Source organism: Patagioenas fasciata, chromosome 7 (assembly GCF_037038585.1).
Source record: "Patagioenas fasciata isolate bPatFas1 chromosome 7, bPatFas1.hap1, whole genome shotgun sequence".
Lineage (NCBI taxonomy): Eukaryota > Metazoa > Chordata > Aves > Columbiformes > Columbidae > Patagioenas > Patagioenas fasciata.
The window spans coordinates 40935522-40948167 of NC_092526.1; the positions used below are offsets into that span (position 1 = coordinate 40935522).

Sequence of the window (12646 nt, forward strand, 5' to 3'; positions counted from 1 at the left end):
GGGACAGACAGACAGAGAAAGGGAGGGATCTCCTTTACCCCTGCTGAGGGAAGGAATTCAGCAGGGTCAACGGAGGAATCCCATCCTGCATTTCTATTCCCAGAATTTGAAGGAGACTCAGCTCCCTCCCATCTCTGTCACAAACCCACAGGAGGTGGGATTCCTCTTTCCTCTTTTCAGGTGGGCATGAAATAGACAAACAAAATAGGCATCTCAGCCTCTTTTCTCAACTCCAGTGCAAATTAATGGAAATGGAAGGCAGGAGTGAGATGTTCAGATGCAAATACCTGGTGACATTTGAGCGTCCAGACGTGGTGCAAGGTATGTTCAGGTAACTGCAAGCTATAATGGAGAAGTTCATAAAGACAGGGTAACATCTTAGGGATGATACATGTGAAGCTTGGAGTGAAATTCCTTTCACCAAGTGAAATGACAGCTGATGTCCCAATAAAGGCCAAAAGAACCATTTCCTAATCTTTATGTTCACGACCATTTATGAAGGTTTTCATATGAACGACTGCAGTCCTGTACCATCAGGACAACTCAGTCTCTCTCTTGTCCATCAGCTGAATTTACCAGCTCTCCAGTGACTACACTGGCATTTGTCCCATGTTCATCCCCACATTGCCTCCCTGAATTCAGGGCAAATACTCGATTTCGTGTTCAAATCCAGGCCCATAGAGCTATATGAGATGCCAAGGCTAGCATGGACTACACAGGACGTCCAGGAAATCCATTCCCATTCAGGGCAGGTGTGTCACAACTGCCCAGACAGCACTGCAGAGTGGGATTTATTGTCTGTGTGCTGCTGGCTGATACAATCAGTGCAAGGCATCGGTCATCAGAGAGGCAAGGTCTGTCTCTTCTCTACCCAACAGCTGCAGGCATTGCACAAACAAGCAGCAGATCACACAGGAATCTCTGCTCACTCTCCTGATGATACAGTCAATGAAAAGACCAAATACTTTCACAGTGTTCCTGGATCCATCTTGTCTGCAAGGTCAGTATCCTCAAGTACAGTGATGGTTCATATCAAAACTCAGTTGAAACTCAAAGAGGAATTCCAGGGCACCCAGATAAGCTGTTGCTTCTTCAACAACAGCTAAAGAAGAACCCTAAATTCTGTGAGACCACCACTGAATTTAGTAAGACTAGGTGTAGGTAAATCTAAGGTACTTCATGTCTTTGCCTCAGTTACCACCAGCAAGGTCTTCCAGGTCTTTGTGCTTTCAGGCAGGACTCTGGAGTAGAACAACCAGTGGTGGGTGGGGATAAAGCCAGGGGTTACATAACCAAACTGCACCCTTACCAGACCCCAGGACCAGAGGGTTTGCATCCAAGAGTGCTGAGAGAATGTTTTTCCCCAGGAGGTGCTGATCTGTTATGATCCCCGTACGAAAGGCTCTCAGACTCTGTGAGGTATTTAAAATGTTGTACTTCAGATCTAGCACTATAAGAGGAGTCATAAAGACAATCTCATGTCCCTTTAGATGGTGGGAACCCCAGGTGGTGTGGCATTGAGTGAGCCTCCAAGCCAAACACTCCATCATGGTGCAACAGCTGAGAGAGGTACTGTGGCCGAAATGTGGACTGCCAGGACCTGTCCTTTGTCCTGTCACAGCACTGTGACATTCTTGGATTAAATGAGGTGTGGTGGGACAGCTGGTTCTTCTGGGGTGCTGCAATGGACGGATACAGGCAAGGAGGATGAGGACGGGGGATGCCCCTGTGTGAACAAGAATTTCAGATATATGGAGCTTCTCAATGAGATTGGCAACAAGTTGAGTTAGCTTGTGTGAGTGTGGAGGAGAGGAGAAGTCAGTAAGGGTGACATGGGATTTCACAGAAGAACTGGTCCACAGCATTGCCTTTGCAGAGCGGCAGTGAAAATGTATTGGCCGTGTGCAGCAGAGCATGGAGAAACCCAGTGGCCCAGGCAGCTGCTGCCATGTGGACACAAGCTCTGCTGCCCAGGAGGGTCCTGTAGTGCAGGGGTTTGCAGATGGAAACGTAGCGGTCATAGGCCATCACAGTCAGAACTGCATACTCTGTGCAAAGCACGAAGAAAAACACAAAGCTGTGCAGCACATCCTACATAGGAAATGGTCCTGGCCAGAGGAACACTGGTTTCCACTTGTGAGAATGGAGAGATTTTCAGCAGTGTTCCTCCCATTTCACTGTCTTACAGAGAAGAGCTGCGGGGATTTTGGGACAGTGGGAGGTGGGGCTGTGCAAGGCCAAGGACAGGACTATGGTCCGACTACTACCAGGTTCCTGGGAGGGGACAAAGAGGCCATGAGGCCCCTGTGCTGTAAGGACAAGGTGTCTGCTCGCAGGAATCAGAGGTGGAAGCAACAACTGTAGATAAGGGGAGAAGGAGCCCATATCTGATGGGGGCTTTCAGTCTTTTGACATCCCTTGATCATCTCCACAACAGCCTGTCCTATGCTGTGGCATCCCCTGCACCGCTTTCCCTGCTGGCTGGAGACATCCACCCTCCTACCCCACCTTGGTCTTGTCTGAGCATCTTCCTTCCTTTGCTGATATGTCTCCATCCTCTCCAACTGTTCCTTGAAGCACAAAGCCTTGGGCTGATGCAGACTCCCTCTGGGCGACCTGCTCCAGCACAGCACTGCCCTTCCAGTCACATTCCTTTCTCTCAATGGCCAGCCTGGACCTACTCAGCTGCACTTTGTGCCATTTTTTATTTCTCAAGCTCTTTCCCACTACGAAGAAAACCTCCACCATCTCTGAAACCACCCTTCAAGCACTCTCAGTCTACTCCTACACTGCTGCAGCCTCCCCAGCGCTGCTCAGCCAAAGCAGCCCAGGTCCCTCAGCATCCCACACTATGTGTACTATGTCCCAAACCCCACCTTGGCAGAGCCCTGCACTCTCCAGTTTCTCCATACTTGTCCAAACTGGGAAGCCGCACACTGGCAGACACCCATGTGTGTGGGGTCACACCAGTGCTGAACCAAATGAGATGAGAACTCCAGGTGTCTGGGTCCCCATGCTCCTCCTCATGCAGCCCCGTATGCAGCTGCCTTGCTCATGGTGAGTGCACCACAGCCTTGTGTGGTGGCCCTTGTAGTGCCCAGGTCCTTCTCCTCAGGGTCACTGCTCAACATGTCAGGTCCTGGTCTGGATGGGGTTGTTCTCCTATCCCAACACAGAACTTGCCACTTCTCGTAGTAATTCTACAGACCTTTCTGACAGGGAAATCCCAGATTTTCGCAACGTCTGGACTCTCCCTGGAGTGAAACTCCATTTGCTCAGCTGTTAATGTTAGCATGCAGATGGCTTATCCTTATGTCATCCTGTCTCTCCCAAGAGAGCAGCACGAGGATGTGGAGGTGTTTCGTTAGAAGGAGATATATTGTTGAATTAGTCAGGCCCAAAGGAATCTCAAGGCCACTTCAAGAAGCTGAGAACAGAATCTGCTGTGAGAAAGAGGGGCGTTTCTTCATTAACAGGGCCTCAGCATGGCGTGAGTCGTCGGACCTATCATCAGTGGGGCTCCAGCGTGTGGACTGCCCATGATGTTCATTTAGCGAATCCATGCTTGGAGCGTGGATTCATGACTAGAGAATAGTTGCGTATATAAGGAGACATGTTTCTGTAATAAATGGCATTGCGTGATTCACATTGAATCGGAGTGCTGAGTCCTTTATCGTTCCAACACGAGGAGTTATAGGACGCTATGAATACCAGCTCCTGGAGAAACTGTGGGGTCTTGTGGGTCTGGTTCTCATAATACCAGAGGTCTGGAGTCAGAGGGGAAGCTTCCCTTCATGTGGGAGAGCAGCAGGAATGTGTGGAGCTCTGTCTGGGGACAGATAATATGAGCTGAAAGCTGAGGAGACAGCATGAGAGGGCAGAACAACATGGGCAATGTTGTGGTGGGTGGACATCAGCTTCTGCCTCACTGATCAGGAAGAGGAACTAGATGAGCCCTCCTTCAGACAAATGAAAGAAGTCTCATGTTTCCAGGGCTCTGTCCTCATGGCAGACCTAAGATATCCCAATACCTGCAAGGTACCAGCCATCCAGGAGGGGTTTGGACTTCATTGGTGACAACTTCCTGATGTGATTGACTGAAGACTCAATGAGATGAGGTGCCCTGTGGGCACTTACAAGCCGGAAAGAGTTGGTCAGGGATGCAACAGTCAGAGACAAGAAAGTAGAGCTGAGGCTCCTGGAAGATGATAACAAGGCAAAGAGCAGGATTTCAGGAGAGCAAGCTTTGGTCTGCTGAGGGACCTCCTTGGGTCCTATGGGATATGACCTTGGTGTCTACAGCATTTTGTCTCTCACATTTCCTCCCTCCTCTCTCCCACCTGCTGTTGTGCAGCGTTTTTTACCCTTTCTCAAATACAATATCCCAGAGGTGCTGCCAACATCACTGAGTGGCTCAGATTTGGCAAGGACTGGATCCATCTTGGAGCCAACTGGAATCGGTTCTGTCTGATGTCATTCAAAGTCCTGTTGTCTTCTCAGACAGGCGACGACTGTAGCACACCCACGCTCACCCCTAGTTCCAAGTCAGTGTAAATCCAGCACAGGGTGACAACGTGTTGGATGTTACAAACTACTGGATCATGGAGAACAAATGGAAACGATCTTCTGTCAGTAACCTGAGGATGTCTCCAGTCAATTAGCAGGTTCCTATGGGGAACTGTAATCGCTCTGACATTCACTGGCCAGGTAAAGCAGCAGGTGCCAAGAGTCCAGAGGATCTTGATCCAACTTCTTAACATGACTGCCTGGTTCCAACTGACTTCCCCAGATCCAACCTCAACCTCCCCTGGCGCAACTTGAGGCCCTTTCCTCTGCTCCTGGCGCTTGTTCCTGGGGAGCAGAGCCCGACCCCCCTGGCTCCAAGCTCCTTTCAGGCAGTTCAGAGATCAGAAGGTCTCCCCTCAGCTCCTGTTCTCCAGCTGAACCCCCAGGTCCCTCAGCCGCTCCCATCACACTTGTGCTCCAGCTTGGTGAGGCCAAGTCCCAGGTGGCCGGTGAGGGAACAGGTGGCATTAGGGAGGGGTGAGGGGCAGTCATCCATACAACGTCCAGCCTCACAGGACTGTTCTCCTGCCTGTCCAGATGTCTCCAGGAGACCCCCTGGATCAATATTCATTATAGAATGCTGCTATCACTTCTTGTATACACTGAAAAATGACAGAAAACAACTTGGAAAGGAAAACGCCTCCTTTATGAAATCTTGTTTGAAATCTTCTCCATGAAGTATCTGACGGAAAGCTCTCCCAGGGGTTGTCCAAGTGCTGAGGACTCTCTCAGCCGCTCCTCCCAGCAGAGCTGCTCCAGCCTCAGATCCTTCCTGTGGCTCCTCTGGCTGCTCCCGCTGTCCCGCCAGCCCAGCCGGTTACCGAGGGAACGCTCCAGTTTCTTGCCCGGTGTCCCGGAGGCAGCGCCCGGCCCCACAGGGACCCAGCGAGGGGCCAGGGCGGGCACAGGAACCGGCAGCAGCAGGTGAGGACGTGCATGGTGGTCCCCTCTGCTCTCCTTCCCTGGGGGGCTGCCCTGCAGTTATTGACAGAAAGAAAAACTTGGTGGTCTCTCCCCACCCGCCTCCTGCTTAGCAAGGTTTCAACATCATTCCTGCACACTCCAACACAAGCCCCGGCTCCGGAGGCACGAGGCACCTTCTGAAGTCAATGGGCAGAAGCTCAGACTCACCTATGTGTCGGAAAGCGCCAGCTTCTTGGCCGGTGGTGGTGACATGGTGCTGCTGGGCCGCGGAGCAGCACTGCACGACAAGAAGGCTTTCAGCTTGGCCAGCACCAGGCTGGCAGGAGCCCTGCTGCGAGGGTCCCTTCCCGGTGTCCCAGTGTTCTCCCCGCTGCCCCAGGGCTCCTGGCCGGGGATGGGCTCCGGCAGCCTGGGGGAGGCGGGCAGGGGCTCAGGCTCCCAGCAGCGCTTCCGAGGAACCTGCACTTTGGCCCCACTGGTGTTACTGGGGCTGCAAAATCCTGGAGCCGCTCTGGGCGCGGGTGGCAGCTGCGAGGAGAGCGGCTTCTTGGGCCTCTGGGCTGTGTCACCGGGAAACGCTGCAGCCGCGTTTGTGGCTTTCCGGGCCAGCTTGGGTGACGGTGACCCAGAAGTCAGCTTGGCGTGGCCAGGCAGGCTGGAGGCAGCTTTGGAAATGGGAGCTTCTGAGCTCTTCCCGGGGCTGGGGATCCTGGGGAAGGCAGAGCAGGGCACATGTTAACTGCCAGTGTCTGAGTGACTGCAACACTCTCGTCAAAGTTGCACACAAGAACCAGGAGCCAGAAGCTCCGAGGAAGTGAGGAGCTCTGGAGGTGCAGCAAAACCACGACAAGGGGCTGGAGCTCTCCCTGCCACCCTCCCCTGAACCAGCACATGCATGTGGGCACTGGGGCTACCTGGGCCAAGCTCCTTCCCACACCCAGGCACGTGGCCCCAGACCTGTCCCACATGCTGAGCAGGGGCAGAGGGGCTGGGGACACAGGGCACGCTCACCTGAGGTAGAACAGCACATACGCCTGCTGCTTAAGGACCACTTTGATGTTACTGGGGCGGACCACGTTGTCATTCATTTGGTACCACTGCCCGTCGCTGGCCTGCGGAGGGAGAGAGAACGGGGTTGGGACGCTCTGGCCTGAGGAGCAGCAGGAACAGCGCTCGTTGGCAGAGCTCCGCTCCCCAAAAGCCCCATGGGGGCCCGGGCAGGTGAGGGGTCTCTGAGAGAGCAGAACTCCACACTTCCTGTGACGGAGCACAGCCCGTACCCCCCAGTGCTCCACACCACGCGCGTCTGCTGAGCACCCTCCTGTCTGCGCATTACACGGACCCTCGAGCACCCGCCGGGCCCCAGCACAGAGAGGTGCCAAGAGAGCTCCCTGGGCTCACCTTCACGTAGCAGTAGTAGTGTCCTGAGTGGCTGCTGTACCCCGAGTGCACCAGCACCGCGTAGAGCCCGTACATGACCGGATCCCCGCTGGTCTGGGACATGTACGGGCGGACGTTCAGGAGCTCAGGGTAGCCCACGTCCTGCGGAGAGAGGATGTCACAGGAGCCGGCACAGCAGATGGCAAGAGCAGCTCAGCTGTCCTACGAGTCCCGTCTCGCGAGGGAGGGGGAACCCGCTCTCCCCAGGCAGAGCCCACGGTGAGGAAGATGCCGGGATGAGCCAAACTCCCACAGCGGCGCACAGCTGGGGAAGGGCTGCAGGGCTGCGGTAGAGCTCGCACCGCGCACAGAACCACCTCCCACCCTGCTCGGCGCAGCAGGGCCTCAGGACAGGACACAGCCCCGCTCTGGATTGCCGAGCACTCACCTTTGTGATCTTGCCTCCAGTGAAGTCGGCAAAACGCTTCAGAGCAAGCGTGAGAACCTTGGGCGCTCGGTGGATGGTGAAGCGTTTGGTTGCCGACACTTTCTTCTTGCATCTGCACAGGGAGAGCTTGAGCTATTCACGCTGTTCCACCACCCAGGTGCTTGTCAGCCCTGGACAAGCCACAGACCCCACGGAAATGACCCTGCTGAGAGCAGGTACCGCTCCAGGGCACCTCCTCATGGCCAGGTCTGCTGGCTCAGGTCCCCGTCACAAGAGGAGCGAGATGAAGAGACAGGCTTCATCGCAGGCTTCACAGCCACATAACTCATGATTTAGAGGTGGAGCAGGTAGAGAAGCCCTCGTGTACTGCAGCTGCCCTCCTGCTTCCCACCAGCACACCCGCGGCCCCTTCCCGCCCCAGCCCCGCACACTCACTTGTCACACAGGTAGGCGTTCTCTCCGCCCAGCAGGTCTGGCTTCACAAACAGCTCCAGTGCCTGCTCTACGTTTGCGGCTTGCTGCCAGGACAGAGGAGAGGTCAGGGCCAGGCAGAGGAGGCAGCGCAACAACAGAAGCTGATTCCCTCTTGCCTGCACCGTGCCCGACACTGGCAGGTTAAACAGCCTCGAGCAGTAGCGGTGCAGCTGCAGGAACATCCCCTGCAGAGCAGAGCTCCTCCCCACCTGACCCTGCCCCGGTACCGTGATCTCCACCGGCAGGTCCAGACAGGGGTCAAATGTGTCCGAGACTCCTTTGCACATCGAGCACTTCACTGCAAGAGAAAGAGCAGTGAGCACACCCTGGCACAACACAGCACCACCACCCCCCAGCACAGCGCGGGCAGCTGCCGGCTTCCCCCTCTCCAGGTTTGGGCTCTGGGACGGCAGCACCAGCATTCGCAGTCTGGCAATTCCGCTGCGTGCTGGGACAACAAGTGTTGCTGGACAGCTGGCAGCGTGGGTTCCTTTGCTGGTGGCAATGAGCTGGGGACCCACAGCCAGCAGCTTCGGGACCCACAGATACCAAAAGACTGACCAGATGCAGCTCTGGATAATTTGCACGTGCTTAGTGATTTTCCCAAGTTACTGCGAGGCTCTTGGGGAAACAGCAGCCCTGAGAGTCACAGGCCCAGGCCCTGGCAGCCAGCACTCACCACGGGACCGCAGGTAACCGCCAAAGATCTGGTGGATCAGGGTAGTGGTCTGGGTCTGGCGATCCAACCTAGAGACGGCAGCTCGGATCACACACCGCCCGCCCCAACAGCCACCCTCACGGGCCAGCGCTGCGTCCTCGGGATCCAAACCCAGCCCGGTCACAGGATTTGGGGACAGAACCGCAGCTGTGCTGGGGTGGAGGTGTCAGGAGAAGGCAGACAGCAGCCCAGAGCTGTGTCACAGAGGGGCAGAGAGCTGGGCCATGTGCCCCAGACCCTGGAGTCAGCACCTCCGTCATGAGCCCAGCCCGGGGGACACGTTCACCCCACAGTCCCCTCCCGCGGGCACAGGGGACCAGCAGACAAGGGCAGTGACGGCCACCAGAGGCCCCACATACTCGGTGCAGTCGGGCAGGCAGGCCTTCTGCATGGCGTCGATGGTGAAACGGAGGAACTCGTGCGCGTCCTCTTGCCTGCCCAAGCGGATGTGCGGGGCGATCTCTGCAGGACAGGGAGGGATCAGCCGCAGCACGCGCTGCAACAGATGCAGGTCCTCCCCCCTCCCTCGGGGCAGGGGCTGCGGGGTTTGAGCTCCCTCAGCCCAAACCAGACGTCAGACTCATGTCGGCTGTGGGGGAAGCCCCACACGGCCCTCAAAGGCCCTGGTGGGCTCAGTGAGTCATCTCAGAAGAACCTCTGCCAAGACCTGCCCTGATCTCAAAGGTTCTGCTCCTGCAATAGTCTCTGTCCTCCTGCACGGCTACAGGAGGGGACGCGAGGGCAGCCATCCTTACTCTTGAGGTCTCGGACAAAGGACGCTGGCTTTATCACGCTGCCGCTGTTCGCCAATGCCTGCGTGACGTGGTTCTGCATGACGCACGTCATGCAGAAGCCACTTTGGTGACCTGGAGTGGGAGAGGAGAAGACGGGACACTGAGGACAAACCCAGGAGAGATGGAGGCAGTACAGGGGGCAGGGAATCTCTGGTCCAGCATGACTCAGTTTTCCTACAAGCTCTGCGCTGCAACAGAGCTCTGGGGCACCCCAGGGTCAAAAGGACCAGCACACACCACCCCGGCTGGCGCAGCCCCAGTCACAGCACCAGTCGCTGCAACCCCCCAGATGGGACAGCATCCACGTGAAGGGGAAACAGGACACAGGGACTCGATGAGGAGCCCACAGGTCAGCCCTGAGGGCCCCATCCCACCGGAGCTGTACGGACAGGGCTGTGAGCCCCATGTGCTCCGCTCGGTCACGGCTCGGAGCAGAGCCCCCCACCAGATTCCCCTTCAAAGCCACCCGTGAACAGCACCTGCAGCCTGTACCCAGCCTCGTGCCCTGCGCTCACAAGGTCCACACAGGCAGGGACTGTTTGGGACCCCCCTGCTCAGCCCCAGGAACCAGCAGACCCTCATGGGCCCATCTTAGTCCTGGCTGTGTCCAGCACAGAGAAAGCCTCTCAGATGCAGGATGCAGAGCTCGGGAACACTGCTACGGCCAGGAAAAGTGGATGCTCCCGTACGCAGGAATGTCCTCTCCATGGAGAAACGGGCAGAGCCGTGCACAGGGTGCTGAGCGCAGCCCCGGGACAGGCGGGCGCTCCCCTCCCCACTCACAGGTGCGGCTGTGCTCCTTGGACAGCAGGTAGTTGGCGAGCGGTGGCGTGTACGTGAGGCACTGCAGGGTGGCGTTGAGGAAACAGGTGTTTCCCAGGTTGAGCAGCCCGGCGCCGATGCGCTGGACACGCTGCCACTTCATGGCGAGGCGCTCTGCGGGGAACAGCCCCTTCTGGGGCGCAGGGACGCCATCCCCGTGGCGCCCCGGGGTCCGGACGCCACCTGCGGGGAGAGAGAGGCGGGTGAGCCGCGGGCTGCGCAGCGCAGGGAGAGCCCCCCGGCCCTCTGCACCCACCCTGCTTGCCCGGCTGTCCCTCCTCAGCGCCGCGGGGGTGCTCGGCGGGCTCGGTGCGGGGGTTGAGCAGCAGGTACTTGGCCCGCAGCAGCTCCGGCTGGCCGGAGAAGCCGTGGCTGGCGGGCTGGAACTCGATCTTGCGCTTCAGCACCTTCTTGGCCGAGGCGCTCAGCAGCCGGCCCAGCGCCCCGGCCTCGCCTGCGTCCCGCCGCGCGTTCAGCAGCTCCCTCGGCTTCGCCGTGCCCGCCATGGCGTGTCACCGCACGTGCCAGCGCCTCAAGGTCACACTGGTCGCTCCCTCTCCAGCACCACGCACGCTTCCCGCGCCTCCTCCTTAAGTCCCGCCCTTCGCTGCGGTCGCTCGCGCTCGGCTCGGCCCACTGACTCCTCCCCTCGCCTTCGCCGTCCGCTCCGCTCCGCGTCCAGAACAGGACTGAGCTGCGCCTGCGCGTCCCCGGCAACGCCAGGGGTGGAGCCTGCCGGGTCGGGGCTTGTTGTGACGTCATCGCGCTCCGACCACGCCCTGGCGCCTCCCGCACGAGCGCTGGGCTGCTCGGTGCTCTCGCCCCTGGGGGTGCCCGCGACCCCCGGCCCGGCACCGCTGGAACTCTTCACTTGCTTGAGGCAGTGGCCCAGAATCATCAAATGGTCACACACGGTAGTTTCAGCGCAGGGGAACCTTGAAGCAGTGGTGGATTTGGCCAACAAAAGCCTCTGCAGGTCTTACAAGGCCAAGACGCAAGGTGTGCGCTGGGGGCAGAGCAAACCTGGTGTCCCGGGACAGGCTGGGATGTGACCGGCTGAGCAGTCCTGAGGAGAAGGGCGAGGGAGTTATGATGGGTTTATGTATACTTACTAGAAGTCTACTAGTATTTTGTTATTTTATTAAACTGTGTTTCTCTCAATCCAAATTTCTCCCTTCACTTTCGATTCTTTCCCCTATTGGGAGGAGAAGGGTTAGTGGGTGAGTGATCAGCTGCCATGGTTGAGATGCCAACCTGGGTTAAACCACGACACGGTTGAAGGTCCAGAGGAACATCTGTCATGGTGGGGTCAGGGGCACATGGGCTTTGTGGAGCAGCTCAGTCAATTGGGCCTCTTCAGTCTGCTGAAGGGGGGGCACAGGGCACTGGAAAAGCAGCGACTCCTGCTTGGGGAGATGAGGGGGAGGCAAACCCTTCTGCAGTGGCAGCTGGTGGCACAGAGGCAACAGCCACCAACACCCTCCAGGGAGCTTTGAACGGAGCATTAGGAAAAACTGACCAGGCGGGTGGTGCTGTCCTGCAGCAGGACACCCGGGGCCTCTCGGTGATCTCTGCCTTTGGAGGTTTTCAGCTCACCAAAATGTCACCCAGCCTCACCCTGGGGTGGGTGATACCCTACCAGAGACTGCCCCATCGGTCCCTTTCCCAAAGCCCCTTCCATGCCCCTGGAAACAGCTGTAGCTGAGGGTCTCTGCAGCAGAGGTCCATGGGACAAGTCAGGGTGACATTGTCCTGTGCTTAGGAGGTCTCCAGTCCCACCTTGATTCACCTTGATGTTTCCTGGCCAGTGTCGTTACCCCTCTGGTGCTTTAGGCTATGAAGAGAATCAAAACGAGGTGACTGTCATTTCCGTGCTGGAATGCAGGGCAGGAGATCAGAGCTGCCGGGATCCCTGCTGCACAGTTCGGCCTTCAGAGACTCTGTCAGGGCACTCCAGGGCTCAGGAGCAGCGGGTACCAGCCACAGCACCACATTCTAATTCTGGCTGCCTTTGTGCATTTTCAGAAATCTGGTATCTGTACCTTGGCCTCCTTTGGCTAAAAGAGAAACAACCACCATATTCTACCCCTCAGCCTCTTACCAAAACCAGAGAGAAAATATATTGATCAGACATCATAAAAAGGCAATTCTGTCTGAGAGGTGTAATCTTTAAATATCATTTAAATATAATTTAAACAAAGGAATAGCCCTGAGACCAAAACCGCCACTCTAAGAACCTCATGCCAGAGGCTAACTACTGAAGAATTATGCCTGCTTTGGCAAGTAAGGACCTGAAAAAGCTTCAGTTTTTCTCCTGAAGAACAAGGAGTTCCCTTACAGCACGGTCCTCTTTCTGTTATTAGTGACAGTGGCACTAATTCCAAAACACACTTGAGAGCTGCTCTATTTTTCCTTGTGTCCAAAGCTCAACCCGCTCATCCCTTGGAAGGACTCCTGCCAATCTCTGCAAAGCACATCTCTCCAACCTTGTGTCACCCCCAGGTTTCTGTTCAGCCCAGG

The 12646-nt window shown here is 56.8% G+C and overlaps 1 protein-coding gene across 1 annotated transcript; it reads right to left on the reverse strand.

Moving 5' to 3' along the window:
* Positions 1–6497: 6497 nt before the first annotated feature.
* LOC136103251 (ubiquitin carboxyl-terminal hydrolase 36-like) lies at positions 6498–10632 on the reverse strand. The gene is made up of 10 exons (XM_065841223.1): positions 10383–10632; positions 10088–10309; positions 9266–9376; positions 8870–8972; positions 8472–8539; positions 8020–8090; positions 7754–7836; positions 7319–7430; positions 6892–7032; positions 6498–6602 (listed from the first exon to the last, which is right to left on the reverse strand). The coding sequence occupies exons 1-10, from the start codon at positions 10630–10632 to the stop codon at positions 6498–6500; spliced, it is 1266 nt and encodes a 421-aa protein (XP_065697295.1).
* Between the last annotated feature and the right edge of the window lie 2014 nt (positions 10633–12646).